General features: G+C 37.2%; 1 protein-coding gene across 1 annotated transcript in view; it reads right to left on the reverse strand.

Annotated features, from left to right (window-relative positions):
- The window catches only part of LOC140148234 (urocanate hydratase-like), a 33,089-nt gene extending 17,556 nt beyond the window's left edge, over positions 1–15,533 (reverse strand). The window contains exons 1-10 of the mRNA XM_072170105.1: positions 15,222–15,533; positions 12,176–12,306; positions 10,563–10,656; positions 10,119–10,178; positions 8,335–8,463; positions 7,292–7,353; positions 2,726–2,792; positions 1,854–2,035; positions 1,383–1,433; positions 285–347 (exon numbers count right to left, since the gene is read on the reverse strand). Coding sequence (XP_072026206.1) covers positions 285–347; positions 1,383–1,433; positions 1,854–2,035; positions 2,726–2,792; positions 7,292–7,353; positions 8,335–8,463; positions 10,119–10,178; positions 10,563–10,656; positions 12,176–12,306; positions 15,222–15,347 — 965 coding nt within the window. The 5' untranslated portion in view covers positions 15,348–15,533. The remainder of the gene's footprint in view (positions 1–284; positions 348–1,382; positions 1,434–1,853; positions 2,036–2,725; positions 2,793–7,291; positions 7,354–8,334; positions 8,464–10,118; positions 10,179–10,562; positions 10,657–12,175; positions 12,307–15,221) is intronic.
- Positions 15,534–16,172: the final 639 nt, after the last annotated feature.

A 16,172-nucleotide genomic window follows, 5' to 3' on the forward strand; every position in this document is an offset into this window, starting at 1 on the left:
TGTAATATAAAAGTTTTATATCAAATTATTCCAAATCATAACAAAAGTAAACAATAAACTGCACATCTGACATACACACATACCAAACATTGACTTGAATTATGTTTGGGTTTAAATATTGAAAAAGGTTAAACTTTATTTCACTTTGTATTGGTTATTTTTGAAATTGGTGAAAACCAATTCTCGTAAGCTTTCACAAGTGTGTGATTATTGAGTCAAAACCCAGAAAAATAAACATTTATGACACAGAGATTGTTTCCATAAAACTGCATGTCAGTACTTACCAAATATCAACAATATTTCCATGGTAACCAATACTCAGTGGAGTTTTTTCTCTTCTTGCTTGCCTGAAAAGAACAAAAGACCTTATTTATTCCATCAACTCGTTTTTGCAACTAATTTTACAACAGCTTATAATTCAGTGCTTGTAATATATGTTCTTAGTAATTCCACTTACTAACAAAGACCAAATTACTATAAACCATCTCTATATGATCTGTGAAGTACCACCTGATGCTTAAATGTTCATTCAACAACTCTTCCTATACCTTTGTACAGGAGCCAACCGTTGTTAAACCGTGATGAACCCACACTTTTACTGTAGCGTACGCGAACGCGAGATCGCGTAAAATTCATGCAGACGACACGGCCGCATCGTTGTTAAACGGTGATGAACAACGGTGAAACATGATTGAATCCCTAACTCAATACTTGTAGCTTAGTGGTAAAAGTACGAGTCTACAGATCAAAATGAAAGGTCAGCGATTAGAATCCAGCTAGCATTTATTTTGTCAACATTTATGTGCGTTGTCAACTTTGCGGCTACTAAAAGTTTGTCAATTGTGATACTTTCCTTTTCCCTTTCACTTATCAGCTTACTTTGTGTACTAACAATTCTACACGGGTAGGTCAGTTTGATAATACTAGATCATCATTATTTCAAAACACATTGCTAATAACTGTTCTGTTATATAAATGTTGCAGCAACAACCACTACTTTTGTGGCTTATGGCTTCCAAATTTACTGCATTTGCACTAGCACATGAGTGAATAAAAGAATGTGCAAATTATTTATTCTAAATTCTTGTTAAATATCAAACTCTGTCTTTGAAAGATAGCTTTCAAGTGCACACATATTGCACATTATGCTGTAATCTGTATGTCCCCAATCACAAACGACATGCCACTGATGTCAATACAGGTATCTTCAAACAAAGAACAGCAACTCAACAGTTGGAATGTTTCGAAATTCCCAACTTGTGACTTAACACTCATTTCGTGGGAGCAGGTCACAGATGTACTTGTTTCAAAGACTTTTAAAAAATAATTTTAGGGTATTTTGACAGGCAAATAACTGAATGTCACTTCAATGGTCTACTTACCTGACTCTCTGAATAAGCTGATCCAAACTGTCTGTCACTTCCATCACCCATCTGGTAAAAGGGAATTCATTGATACATGAATGAGAGTTAAAAGAACTGTTACTGGATTGGCTGTTTTAAAAAGCTTGAGCAATTACTTGAATTTTGTCTAGGTCCAGGTTCAAAATATCTTGACTACAAATAACGCATATTTTTCTCACATTTTATGTACTTTTTCTTTTCTGAAAGTATGATTTTGGTTATAATTTCCATCATCCTGATGGAAATATGTTTAACGACTAAAACAACAAGATACCTCATAAGTATATTTATCCACATGGAAATCTATGGATTTATAGAATTTTGTTGTTGCTATATATCAAATAATAAAATAATATCAATTCAAATCAAGTAAGCAGGTGCTCCCATACCCTCTTGACATCAGATCTATTATATTAAATCATTTTTGATCCCATAGTCTTGATAACTCACCCTTGATTGTGTCTTTTCATAAGGGCTTCTTTACTGACTTCTGCAATGATACCCACACATCCACAGATCACAGCTGCCTTAGCCTGGGCCCCACTCATACCACCTAGACCAGAAGTCAGGAAGACACGACCTCGCAAATCACTGGTTCCAAAGCAACGTCTACCTGCATTAAGCACTGTGATCTGCAAAAAGGCAAGTTAAATGTTCTTGAATGAGTATTTGCAAAATTTCAATCCTTATAAATTGATAATTTATTGCTTATTTAATTTTCTTTCTTATGAATTGAGTTGGTTATATTATTTGATAACTTTGAGCAAGAATTTATTCTGTTTTCAAACCCAGACCCGTAGCCAGGATTTTTTGTAGGGGGGGTGCTGATTTTGAAAAAGTGGACTTTTTTCCAGGGGGGGGGGGGAATTTTGTGAAAAGTGGACTTTCTTCCCCAAATTTAGACCTTTTTTGACCAAAAAAGTTTTAAAAACCCAATTTTTGGCTCGCTACACTCACAAATTCTTAAATTTTGGGACTTTTTGTATACTTTTGCAAATTTGGGAGGCACCCCCTGGCTACATGCCTGTTCAAGCCCTTCTACAAATGACAAAATAGATAAGTCTAAAGTAAAGACTTGTAAACCAAGATTTATGCACTCAAAATCTCTTCCTTAAACTATTATAACAAAATTATTTAATTTGTGTACAACGTGGCTGTGCGTAGTAAGCTGTTGTACGCAGATAACCTTGCTAATATGGATGAGTAGAGTAGCATTGTACACTCGTGTATTAGCATGATTAGTAGCGGAGTAACAAGGATTGTTGAATGTTCCACGATGTACACGAATTCTATAATCTCTGTGTAATTGTTCTAATACTTACAGTAGTTCCATGTACAATACCCTGTGGTCCTATGTAGCAATAGCTGCCGGCTGTCATCTGACCATACCTGCAGAGTCAAATCAAATGATATCACAGATTACTGTTGCAAAATATCCCATAATTAAAGACAAAATTCAAAAGAGATTGGTTAATAGCACGTAAACGCCTGCGTAAAAGGAAGGTTGATTCATGTGGTGCTGATTGGAGAAAAGGAATTAGCAGAAAATGTTTTTTTCCAAGGCAAAAAGCAACTTTTTAGGCATTCTTGAGCTTTGTTGACATGGTGCTTTCAGGAAATGAAGTTTCTTACAATGAAGTCATTGCACCGATTTAAAGATCAGGACCATACTTAATGCAAAAGGAGCATGATTTGTCAAAGGGCTCATCATACTGGCAGCCCCAGCAATTGGATGTCTTCTTCCCTACTGCATACAACAAGAGCACCAATGGCGCTGTGGCTCTGCGCTTTTTGGTGACAGTGAAAGTAATTGTTCTTGGAGTCGCATGGGCAACAAGTGAAATCATTTGAGTATGTGACAGATCACATTCCCCCAACAGGTACATCTGGTAGGTTGGTAGCTATCTCATTTGCAGAGCATACAATGATACATCAATCAATTTAGGGAATTAGCGACATGGATCAAACGGGTGGAAATGAGTCCAAATGGGCCAAAACACATCAAAATATAATTATATACAGGCGAGTAGGCCTATGTCAAGAATAGTGTTAGTCTGAATAAGGCTTTGGCTCTAAATGGTGACTGTACCACCAAGTTTCATGACAGTTAATACTAATTTGACCTCAGATGACCCTGGTGACCCCAAAATGACCTTCCAAAATTTGACTCCAAATGTTGACTGTACCCACCAAGTTTCAAGCCCATGAGACAGTTCTGACTAATTTGACCTCAGATGACCCCTGGTGACCTAGATATGACCTTCCCAAAATTTTGGCTATAAATGTTGGCTGTATCCACCTATTTATAAGCCCATATGACAGTTTTTACTAATTTGACCTCAGATGACCTCTGGTGACCTCAAAATGACCTTCCAAAAGTTGGCTCTAAATGTTGATTGTACCCACCAAGTTTCATGCCTGTCCGACCATTTTACTCATTTGACTTTAGATGACCCTTGTTGACCCCAAAATGACCTTTCAAAATTGGCTCTAAAATGTTGACTGTACCCACCAAGTTTCATGGCCATATGACAGTTTTTACTAATTTGACCTCAGACACTGGATGACTACAGGTGACCCTAAAATGACCTTCCAAAAAGTTGGCTCTAAATGTTGACTTACCCACCAAGTTTCATGCCTGTCCGAGAGTTTTTACTACATTGACCTCAGATGACCCCTGTTGACCTCCCCAAATGTCTTTCCAAAAATTTGACTCCCAAATGTTGACGATACCCACCTAGCTTCACACCCATTGACAGTTTTTACTTATTTGACCTCAAGATGACCCCTGGTGACCCTGAAATGACCTTTCCAAAATTTGGCTATAATGTTGACTGTATCCACCAATGTTCATGCCCATACAACAGTTTTTACTAATTTGACCTCAGATGACCTCTGGTGACCCCGAAAACGCCGTCCACCGAGATGTCCTCACATGTTGACTATACCCACCAAGTTTCATGCCCATCCAACACTTTTTACTCATTTGACCTCAGATGACCCCTGGTGACCCCAAAATGACCTTCCAAAAATATGACTCAAATATTGACTGTACCTGCCATGCCCGTCCAACACTTTTTATTAATTTGACCTCAGATGACCTCTGTTGACCCCGAAATGACCTTCCAAAAATTTGGCTCTATATATTGACTGTACCCACCAAATTTCATGCCCGCCCAAAAGTTTTTACTAATTTGACCTCAGATGACCTCTGGTGACCCGAAATGACCTTCCAAAAATTTGGCTCTAAATGTTGTCTGTACCCACCAAGTTTCTAATTCTTGCCATGACAATTTTACTAATTTGACCTCAAATGACCTCGGGTGACCTTGACCCACTTGCCAAAACAAACTTGTTCTGTCTCGGGTCAAGATGCACCCACCCACCAAGTTTGAGGAACACGCGACCCCAAGTCTCCGAAAAAATAAGAATTTGCTCACCGATAGCTTCACATTCTACATTGCATTCAAAATCTAGTCGGATTTGCTGAAGAATGACACCGTGTAATAATGGAAGTTCAGAAGTAAACACAGCCGATCACAACAGGCGATTGCATCAAAAAATGTTGCTAAAATTACATTTCACACTTAGGAAAAAAAAAGGCAAATCTTGCTCAAAAGATGCAGTTGACTCATCGAAATAACTTTCATCCAAATTTCAACATTAACAGAATGAACCTCCGGTGCAAACTGCAAAAATTGCACTGCTGTCTGCCTGAAAAAGCGATAGCAAAGCACTCTAGCATGGAATGCGTAAGAACGTGTACAAATTCGAAACTAGCCGAGGTACTCACACCTCCGTCCTACGATTTCCACTGTCCTTCTACGTCGAAAGGTCTGAGACTTCTGAGCATATCTGGTCCAGGGTACACATAAAATACCACTTTTTCTCATAAATACACTTCCTACCATTCCTCACGATGTGACTTAAACAAAACATATTTGGTGCATGTTCATAAATTTTGAGCACATTTGATGATGTAAAAGACCAGACTTGTGACTGTTATCGTCGCCGTGTTTTGAATTCTTCCTATAAATAGATGCCGTCAGTGTGACGTCATCACCGTGCCGTGACTTCCCGGTCCCCCGTTTTTATCTCCGTCTGGCATTCAGGGCCCTAGTGAGGAAGGAACAGGGCCATGATGTTTGAGGCTAATTCAAACTAGAGTTCTGAAGTAAACTGACAGACAGATAGACGTTATGTAATGTGGGCATAATTTATTCAATATTATATTATTATTACTTGTCTTTGGGCATTATTTTTATGTTTGAGAAAATATTTGGGCCATCGTAATTATCTATTTTTTTTTTTTTTTTAAAAGCCAGTTGAAAAAGGATGTTTGGTTTGGTGATTGAATTCACTCAGTGGCTAGTAGTAATACTATGACTTTACCATGTTTACGTCACGGGTTTTCGTACATGTACCCATGATGTACCAGTGCTATGTAGTCCATGAGTGCATCATGTGGAGGAGCATATGCCATGATGATGGCTGATGACTGTCTGAGTGGTTTCCGACTTTGAAAGTTGCATCGATCGTAGAGGTAGTACTGCTCCTACTCCTAGTCTCCCAGACACCTTGCGATCTCTCTTTGGGATATTTTTACCAAATAGAGTAACAATCTGTCCTTTGACATATTTAATTTCATTTGTTTTAACCATGTTTACGACTTATCGTGGTGCAATTTCGCCGGCGACATCTGTCATGTGCGTTCATGTGGGATGGGGGCAGACATCTTGGTTGTTTGTTGACTTGTTCAGGAATAATAGACAAAGGGATAGGCATCCTAGTCTGCTGCCCTCTTTCGAAATATGTATCCTAGGTCTCACAATAGGCGGATTAGCGGCCATTTTGTCTTCGACATCACGTGTCCTTATATTTTAGTACACAAATATATAAGTTAACAGGTTTACTATTTTAAAATTATATTTTGAGTATACAATATATTCTGTGAGTAAATAGATCAAATGACGATGATTGTTTAGGTATTATATGCTTGATAGAATTAAACTGTTTGACCAGCTAGTATTCTCCTCCGCCGTCAGTGTGATTCCAGTCACTCCACGTGCACCGTGTTGCGAAGGTGGAGGAGTCTAAAGCTGTATTGACGAACACGCATGCGTTAAAAATATGTAGCCTAGGTCGAACAATAGCGTGACGTAGTTTCCGGCATTGTTCCTATGCACTTTCACCCTCCTGACTTGTTCCACTGCCAAAGACTGTTCATTACGATGTCTGTGATTGGTTCATTTTGGGGCTAATTTCTAAGGACAGCACTGATTGGATAATTACGCATTACATCATTGGGAGATAACCGCGTTACCGAAAAAGCAAACATTTGCACTTGCGCAAGGAAAATAGTCCACTTGGAAATTCATTTTGTTCCGATTTATTCAAGATTCGACAATTTTCATGACTATTTTTTTGATATTCCTTAACTATTTCTTTATTTAAATTGTAAAGAAATAGTTAAGAAAAGTTAAGAAAGTCAAAATAACTTTTGAATCTGAACCTGAGAGTACTAAAATCTTAAGACATTTTAATGTTAAACTTCCGTTGGTTTGCGCCATTGTCACGCAAGGTTAAATTATACAGACCAAAATAATCTCTAGCACACTGGGGAACCAAGTAATAACTCGTTATGGTGGCTTTTTTAACCAAAAAATCACATTTTCTCAACTGAATTTCAACTCTATATCGGGAGTGCAATCGATGAAAAAATAATTTAGCAAAACTTAGAAACCAATTTGAAAACCTAAAGCCAAGCACAAAAAATTCCTTAGCATAAAAACCAACACTGTATTGTGTAACCCTACGGTTCTGATGACGATGACTCCTTAGCTTCGCTGGAGCCAAAAATGTAGTACATAATGACTTGATATACTTACATGGTGACCCCTAGAGCAAACATACGATTGTATTGATCCCTTGATGAATAATTGGGTATCACCTGTAAATTAGAGAAATCAAATGTTAATTGTACATAACTAAATCATTACAATCTCTTAACATTAATGTCTCTATCCTTCAGTTCAATGTGATCCATTCTGGCAAATCAGACACAAATGCAAACCCAACCTGCATGGCTATACCGGCTTTAATGTATCAAAAGAAACATGCAGGTGCTCTGCAACATGTTGTTGCAATGGCACCAAATATTAGGACAACTAAAATTGGGTAACCTGTACGACTACACAGATGCAAAAGGACTCCACTTGATGCATGCTTATCACTGATACTTTGTGTCCCCCCTACCTATGTTTCAGATGGACATTTTATTTTTGAAAAGACCAAACACGTACATACAATACATAAAATATTTTGTATAGCCCCTCACGAAAACTAGTGCATTGATACGTACTTGCTCAATTAGCATTTTGTGCAAATTTTGTTACACAATTTGTTGCCGTTCTTTTTTTATGGACTTTTTCATTTTACATGTATGGAGATTAATATTAGACAAGGCTGGAAAGGGCGCCATAGCCTCGTTTTAGGCACTTAAATGCTCATAAAAAAAGAACGGCAACAAATTAAGTCATAAAATTTGCACAAACTGCTACTTGAGCAAATACAAATATAATTAAATACTTCTGGAGAGGGGGCTATAGCTAAAACAAAAAATGTCCTATACCTTAGTGATTATGAAACAAAGGTGCCCCGAGACCATCTAGAAATGAAAAACGGTTTTAATGATATTTTCTTTGGCCTATATAAATGAGGTTTTTAAAACAATATTAACCTCAGTTATTGTTATTGTACCTATTGTTTAAAAATTGTCTGTCTTCACCAGACACTTTCATCTGTACTTGGAAGCGTGTGTGGTCTATATAATTCTTTTTAAATATTTTTGGCCAGATGGAATGAAAAGATTGCCCATCCCTGTGCTATACAGAACACACATAAGAGCTGAAATAAGACCAACCAATCTTACCATGCCATTGGTGATGACAGCCCTTGGTGCATCTCTATGACTGGGAAAGAGACCAGCAGGGTGTCCTGAATACATCACTAGGGTCTGATCTTCAGTCATCTCTGATAAGTAGTGCATCACTAACAAAAACTAAAAGAAAAGAAAACAGTAATTAATTAGTTCATCTCCATGATTAGCAAAGAGATCAGTAGGGTGTCCAGCTAACAATGAACACATTAAATATGTTTTACTGGTAAATTTTGTGTACAAATGTAAGTAATTTAGTTCAAGCTGCGCATATTTTTTTCTGTTTTATGTATGTGTGTATAGTTACAAAATATAAAGAGACACTCAATCAATCAACCAATCACCATACCAATCAATCAATCAATCAATCATTCATTCTATCAATGGCCATGCGTTTTGAGTTGGGCCAGTAAATAGGTGGAGATGTTACATGCGCGCGACATTTTAGGGTTCATCTTTTTAATTTTCTCAGTTAATATGCAGCCTATGTGGTTAAATTTGGTGTCAAATTAAAGCTTGTGATGAGACCAATACAGTAAACCTTAAACAAGTTGCAAAAAGTTATTAACATTTGAATAATTTGCATCTAATTAGCATAATGTGCGGGGTGGAGGAGGATCAGGAGGAGGAGGATCAGGAGGAGCAAATTTAATAAAAGTGACCCCCAGGGGTCATAGGATGCAAGAGGTCCATTTCTTTTTTCACATTTTTACAAATCACTTTAAACTGCATACTATAACACCATACAATCATATACCAGGTAATTTAATTTGCTTTGAGAAGCAATTTTGCATATTTTATTTTCCGTTCTGGTTACACATTGAAGTCAATGGGAAAATATGCCTTGAAAGCGGCTGGCGCAAAATCATTTTAATTTTATTGAACCCTATGATGTTATATATGTATTTAAAGCTCTGACTGAGAGGAATTCAAATATGGAACTTTTAAATATGTGGGGTGAAGCTAACTTTTTTTTTAATTTGTCAAATTTTACATTTTCCCTAAAATATTTGGTATTTTCAGTTTCTTAACTCCTTAGTGTTACACCCTGTGTCATTTTAAAGTGCATTTTTGGATTCCTTGGTTCATTTGCAGCCAGAAAATATATACTTTTATATATGTTGGGTATAATATTTGAAAGATATTCATATCTAAAAGAAAAAACATGCAATTTTCATCTCGCGAAAACATGTAACGCATTACCGGCCCAACTCAAAACGCATGGCCCAATAGCTTACATAGTTCTTCCTACTGAAGGAGAATATTTTTTTAGTTCATGTGCAAGGAGGATGGGAGCAAAAATCAGAAACATTTGACGAACCTCAGCGAATACAGAATGTTCATATACTTTTATTGATCTATAGAACACAGAGTGTTCATATACTTTTATTGACCTATAGAGTGTTCATATACTTTTATTGACCTATAGAACACAGAGTGTTCATATACTTTTATTGACCTATAGAACACAGAGTGTTCATATACTTTTATCGACCTATAGAACACAGAGTGTTCATATACTTTAATTGACCTATAGTGTCAGAATTTTGCAACACAAAATTGTGACAAAGTTTTATTTGTATAGCAATAACTGTATATAGCAATGACATATGTTTGTGTGATTGCATAGCAATTTGGCTAGCTTGAGTAGCAAAATGCCATGTGATACCGGTTATTATTATGCCCTGCCTATAGAACACAGAGTGTTCATATTCTTTTATTGACCTATAGCTTTTAATGTTATACCTCATATCTAATTTCCAGTGTAGTAGACTTACCTGAGCCCAGTTAGAGAATACTTGACCATTTCCACCATATGTTACAAGCTCATGAGGGAACTGAAAGTGAAAAAAGGTACAATATTTTTTTTAATTCCAGCAAGTAATACATACACATCCCCCTGACTGGGGGTGAGGAGTACATGTAGGAAGCATGAAATGGTAATAACATTGCAACAGAATCACCTCTGCATGACCTTGAAATTTTGTAGCACCTATAATACAAATTACCTCCAAATTCCACCAAGTTTAAAAAATATCTTTACCTATTACATAAATAAGCCTATTCTTTGAGATGTCACAAAATGTTGCCAACTCTGAATTCAAAATACATAGAATTTCTCTAAGGTTATTGACAAATGAAGTCACAGACAAATCAACTCATACCAATCTCTGACAACATTTCATTATCTTTTACAACAGGGATTCTGCTAGAGGGTTTACCTGAGCTACCCTTGGATCCAGGTTGTTCATTATCATATGCATGAGAGCAGCTGCTTGTCTAGTCTGACAGGGATACTCATTGATAGGATATGCCCTGCAAAATAAACACACAAATGAATTACTAATTCACTGTATGAACATAAGTAATGTAAATGATGAATGCTTGGTATAGGTTTACAAGCATTAACATCTTTAGATACACAACAAGATACCTATTTGGGACGCCTGCACAGGTACACCATCGCCAAGATAGTTGGCTGGTATTGTGCAGTACCAGGGGAGTATCAGTGTAGTACCAGGAGAGTACCAGTGTAGTACCAGTGCAGTACCACTGCTGTTGGTTCCTGTGCAGTAACAGCATTGGTACTGTATAGGTACTGTGTGTACCAGTCGGGTACCTTGGCGACAGTGTAAATGTACCTGTGAAGGTGGCAGCAGTAGGAATCTGCACGGATAATGTAACCAGTGGGCACACAGTTCAGGCTTTAAAATAATGTGGTTGTTTTCAGTAGGGATCAGTACCAAAATGAAGATGCAAGATGTTTTCTATTTTTAAATTCATTTTCTTTGGAATTATTTGAGATCAAAACTTTTCTAGAATATGCCGAGAAGCTTTTTAAATTAAATTAAATGGCAATAGCCAAGGACACAAGTACTAAAATATTGTTATTTAATATTTTGTCACTATAGAGTTTTTATGTCTGGTTGAAGTTTGCACATATTCAATTCAACTTCCAATCAAATTTCAGTCATGAGAGTTTGGACTTAATCTGGGCTGGTTAAAATGTACAGGCTATCAAAAAAGACCTGTCTACACTTGGAAAAGCAAATGAATGAATATAAGGTTATACACACCCAGGGTCTTAGCTAGGTTTGCCCGTAATTTGAATCAAATTACCTGTCCAATTTGACCTTTAAAACATTTACCAGACTTTCTACAGCCCATTGTGGGTTCCAAGAGTTCACATATGTGTTGCTATGGCCTTGTTTTGCAAATCTGATCTACTAAAAAGGTCAATAGCCTTTCTCAATACCTACAATTATAATGTAGCATCTGTCAAAGGCATTATTTTTGCCTGTCCCAGGAGCAAAAACTCCTCATCTAAAATGACAGGCAGATGGGTGGCTAGCTAAGACAATGTAGCCTACACACCCTTGATGCAGACTGGAACCAGGAGCAATTTGTAAATTGAACATTGCTCCTGGTTCACTGGGATTTTACAAGCATCAGGAGCAATATTTGAAGAAACAGGAGCAATTTTCAAATAGTAAATCCTTTTCTGCATATACAATATAGCATTCCAGCACTACTGCATCAAGTGCAAAAACTGGAACCAGGAGCAATTTTCTAAAATACATGTAAATTGCTCCTGGTTCATGTGAATTTTACAAGAACCCGGAGCAAAATTAAATGAAAATAATCAATAGGAAACAATCTAGGATTTGAGTTTTATACATTTTTTACACTTTTTTCATGACAAATGCACATTGTCCTTTATAACCTTATCTTGGGTTGAATCATAACTTTCATTACCTAGGGGTATTAATCAGATTGAATACCGGTATATAGTTTGAGCCATACATGTAGATTGCAGTAAGTACATTCACCTTACCTCATGTCAATATCTGGTCTAAAACGGTACATGTAAATGTGTCCATAGTCTCTGAGCTCTTGTGCAAACTCTGGTGCCAATGTTTCATGTAACTCTGGTGGAAAGTAGCGAAGAGCATTCTGAAGTGCTTGCTGATGAAAGAATAGTAAACAGAAAAAAATATGATATCAGTAAAGGTGTGGACAGAGCCATTATAACATGTAGTACGTCCAACAAAACATGTTTTGATATTGAGGGATATATCAATGTATTTTTGCAGATTGTTACAGACCTACAGTTTATCAGTTACTTTTCATGTTATATTTAATGTACCATGTAACATGTGTAAACTGGGTCTAGAGTCCAAAATATCCTGACTAGTACAAATCAATATCTTTTTGAACCAACAGAACCATCATCTGTAGCATGAAAAGATATGCCAGACGGTGATGTAGCTTCATGGGCAGGCATGGGGGCCAGAGGAAGTGCCCCCAATTGGTTTTAAAAATTCATAAAATCCTTATAAAAATTGCTGAAAACGGCTTGTGTCCGGGCTTGTGCCCCACTCAAGTATAAAAGTTATAAGCATCCGCGTGAATTGACTTTCAAAAATGACCCTAAACTAGGATGTCGAAAATTTGTCAAACTAACCCTATAAACAAGGATTTTACTCAAATAAAAACACCCTAAGCGAGGAATTGGTTTGAAATTTACCCCTAAACAAGGACAGACAATATAAAAACACCATAAGTGAAGAATTGGTTTGCATTTTGCCCTATTCATTGTGTGTGTCGGCAGAGTGCCATTCAGTGACAGTGATGATATCGGTAAGCTTAAAATTGGCGCTGTTGAAGTCGGCTCCCGATTTTTTAAAATCTGGTTAGTAAAATTGCTCAGAAACCACTCTTTTGTGCCGAATAACTTGATAAATATGTCACCACTAATGTCTGTTAAGGTTAGCCGAGAGTTTTTCATGCGCTTGATTTCAGAGGGGCGTAAGTTCATAACAGAAACAGCCATGCAGAAAATGAACAAGCGTGCATCGGGACGTATGCCTACTTACAATAGAATCTTGGCTTAGCTCGTGCCCGGAGCTCGTGAGTCGGGGGGGTGGTGTCACAAGCCGTTTTCGGCAATTTTTATAAGGATTTTATAAATTTTAAAATTGATTGGGGGCACTTCGTCAAGCTACGCCCCGGAAAATGTGTTGATTTTGAATTTATAGCCTTGATATCTTTGATGAAATAAATCAATGCTGCTATTCCCTGATTACAATGTAATAGGGTACAACAATAACATCAACAACAATGTCAAAAAGCAATTATTTGCTAATCGAATTTTGGAAGAATATTCAACAAGACAGACTTAGCAGGCCTACAAATTTCTGAATTATATCTAAAGTGAAAAACAATCAATCACGATTCACTGCAGTCAGCGAATCAATCAAATAAAACTAGAAAGAATAAAGAAATAGTGAAAAAGAGAAAGAAAGAGAGAGAAAGAAAAGAGCGAAAAAGAAAGAAAGAAGGAAATGAAAAAGAAAAGGAGAAAGAAAAGAGGAAAGAAAGGAAGTAAAAATGATAAAAGAGAGAAAAAAAAGAAAATTCAGCCACACGGGGACTCGAACCCACAAAAATGGTTCATAACAGATTCCCAGTCCACCGCTCTATCCAGTCGGCCATACATCAGCTTACGCAATTGCTTGTTCTCGAAGCGGATATATAACTATAATTGGATGCAATTACGTGATTACAATCGCGTCCGCACAATGGCTCTTAGAATAAACACGCATGTCGGCGCTGAAATTTTGAACGAACTGATGGAGGAAAAACCTAGTTTTTTTTTTTACTAGCTTCAATTTGGAGTGAAAATCAAATGGGATAGCAATTGGCAGAATGTTGAGAAATAATGTTGGTATTCAGATGTCTAAATTAACGTCCCGTAATCAAGATATCGATAATTTCACAAAACAGTTTTTTCTCAGGCAAGATTCTCAAAATGTTCCCCAAAAGCGGACTTTTAAAATTTAATCGGTACTGTATTTGGTTCTTCCCCATGGCAACATTATTTCTTTAATCGATTTGTAGTACAATACATAAAAGAAGAACACAATCACTCGGCGTGGTTTTATACGGAGCGCACATTTGAAAAAAACGTCATGGAACGCGTTTTTAATCTTGTGAACATGGTGCGTAAAATGGCTTTAAACGAAGGATTTTCAAATTTATTCCAAAAATTTGTATAAACACACAAGAAAAATGTTACAATGCACCAACATTTCACTTGCTGCGATATTTGATTACTGAGAAAACTCTGTTTTAGAGAACAACTTTATACATCTTTTATACGTTTTTTATACGTTTCTTTGTGTAACCTTAATTGGATAATTTTAAAAACTACCCTAAGCGAGGAATAGGATCGTCCTTAAAAAACACCCCTTCTTTTAAATAAAATGAGTGTTTTGAGACCCTAATCCCGGATCCGCGCGGATCCTAGTTTTTCTTTTCAAAACCACCCTAAATCTGTGTTTTCTTTCACACGGATGCTTACAACGTTCATGAGTGATCCCCCTGGCACCCCCGACTCACGAGCTCCGGGCCCGAGCTGAGCCAAGTTTCATGTCTTGACCGTGGATCGATATTCTATAGGCTTAAGTCCCGGTACGCTTGTTCATTTCTGCATGCTGTTTCTGTTATGAACTTACGCCCCTCTGAAATCAAGCGCATGAAAAACCTTTGGCTAACCTTAAATGACTGTCTAAAACACCCTTTTCAATGACTAGAATTTCAAACACCCCTTTTCAATGACACTAAAATATTGACATAAAATTACAGGATTTTACCAAATACCCTTTTATCCAAATTTCGTGGACAGTACAAATAAATACCCCTATTTTGCCAATTTCGCGGTCCTCGCTACTGCAATACTGGTGTGTTTTTTTAATTACCCTTTTCCGCTATTTTAATATTTGGTTTAATACCAACTTTTGTGTTGAGTTGGGGGCGGGAGTGCATAAGTATAAACCTAGTACTAATACTTAGGAATTCTAAATACAATGTAGGCTTACCCTCTCCTCCTCTGGGGTCAAATTTGTCGTTCGATTTGGTGCATGAGCAATATTCTGACCTCTCTGACGAGCTGGTGGTAAAGGATCCAGCGGTAGCCCATCACAAATGTCTTTCAAAGACGACATTCTGCCGTAGATTCGTGTCGTAAATGTACCTGAGGTTGTGTCGTCTTGGGTTCACGTAATGGGAATCTGGGACAGCTCTTGGCAGCTTCGTGAAGATCGATATTTTCAGTAAGCTTACATCAGCAACTTCGTCTACTTTTGCTTGCATAAAACGTGTATGGCATTTTGACCTCTTGAACAACATGGTGTTACTAGATTTAAATAACGTTGTCAATCAAACGCCTGGTGATCAAACGATGATGAATTATGAATATACATGAACAAAGTTTTCTTAACTTGGTAGTACCATAAATACAACTCGTTAGTTCTTATAATGCAGTATCATCCAAGAGAAAAATAATCTTTAACATGAGAAAAATACCACTTTCTATATAATTTAGAAACACTGATGCCCAAATAAGGGCATCCAGATGGGGGTGTGTCTGTGGGTGTGTCTGGGGGTGTGTCAGGGGCCAAATCCCGATACCCACAATGCGCGAAACTTTTTTACTGTGAATATTCCTTTAATAGCAATTTGCAAAATTGCTAAGGTCTGTTTCTGTCAAGTTCTTTCTTTGTTTCTTTCTTTCTTTCTTTCTTTCTTTCTTTCTGTCAATCTTATAATGAGCCACCGTAGCCATATGCTTTGAGCTATGTTGACCATAGTTGGTCATTAGGACCATTGGGTGTAGACTTGATCCACCAGTCCTTCAACTGCTTACGCACGGTCATCGGGTTGTGCTGCCTCGGCCCCGATCTCGAAACAATTCAAAATGGCGGAATAAAATGGCCGTTTCTCGTTCGGGGCCTGAGAACGAACCGTGCAAAAAAGTGGGGCGATTAATT

Source organism: Amphiura filiformis, chromosome 3 (genome assembly GCF_039555335.1).
Source record: "Amphiura filiformis chromosome 3, Afil_fr2py, whole genome shotgun sequence".
NCBI lineage: Eukaryota > Metazoa > Echinodermata > Ophiuroidea > Amphilepidida > Amphiuridae > Amphiura > Amphiura filiformis.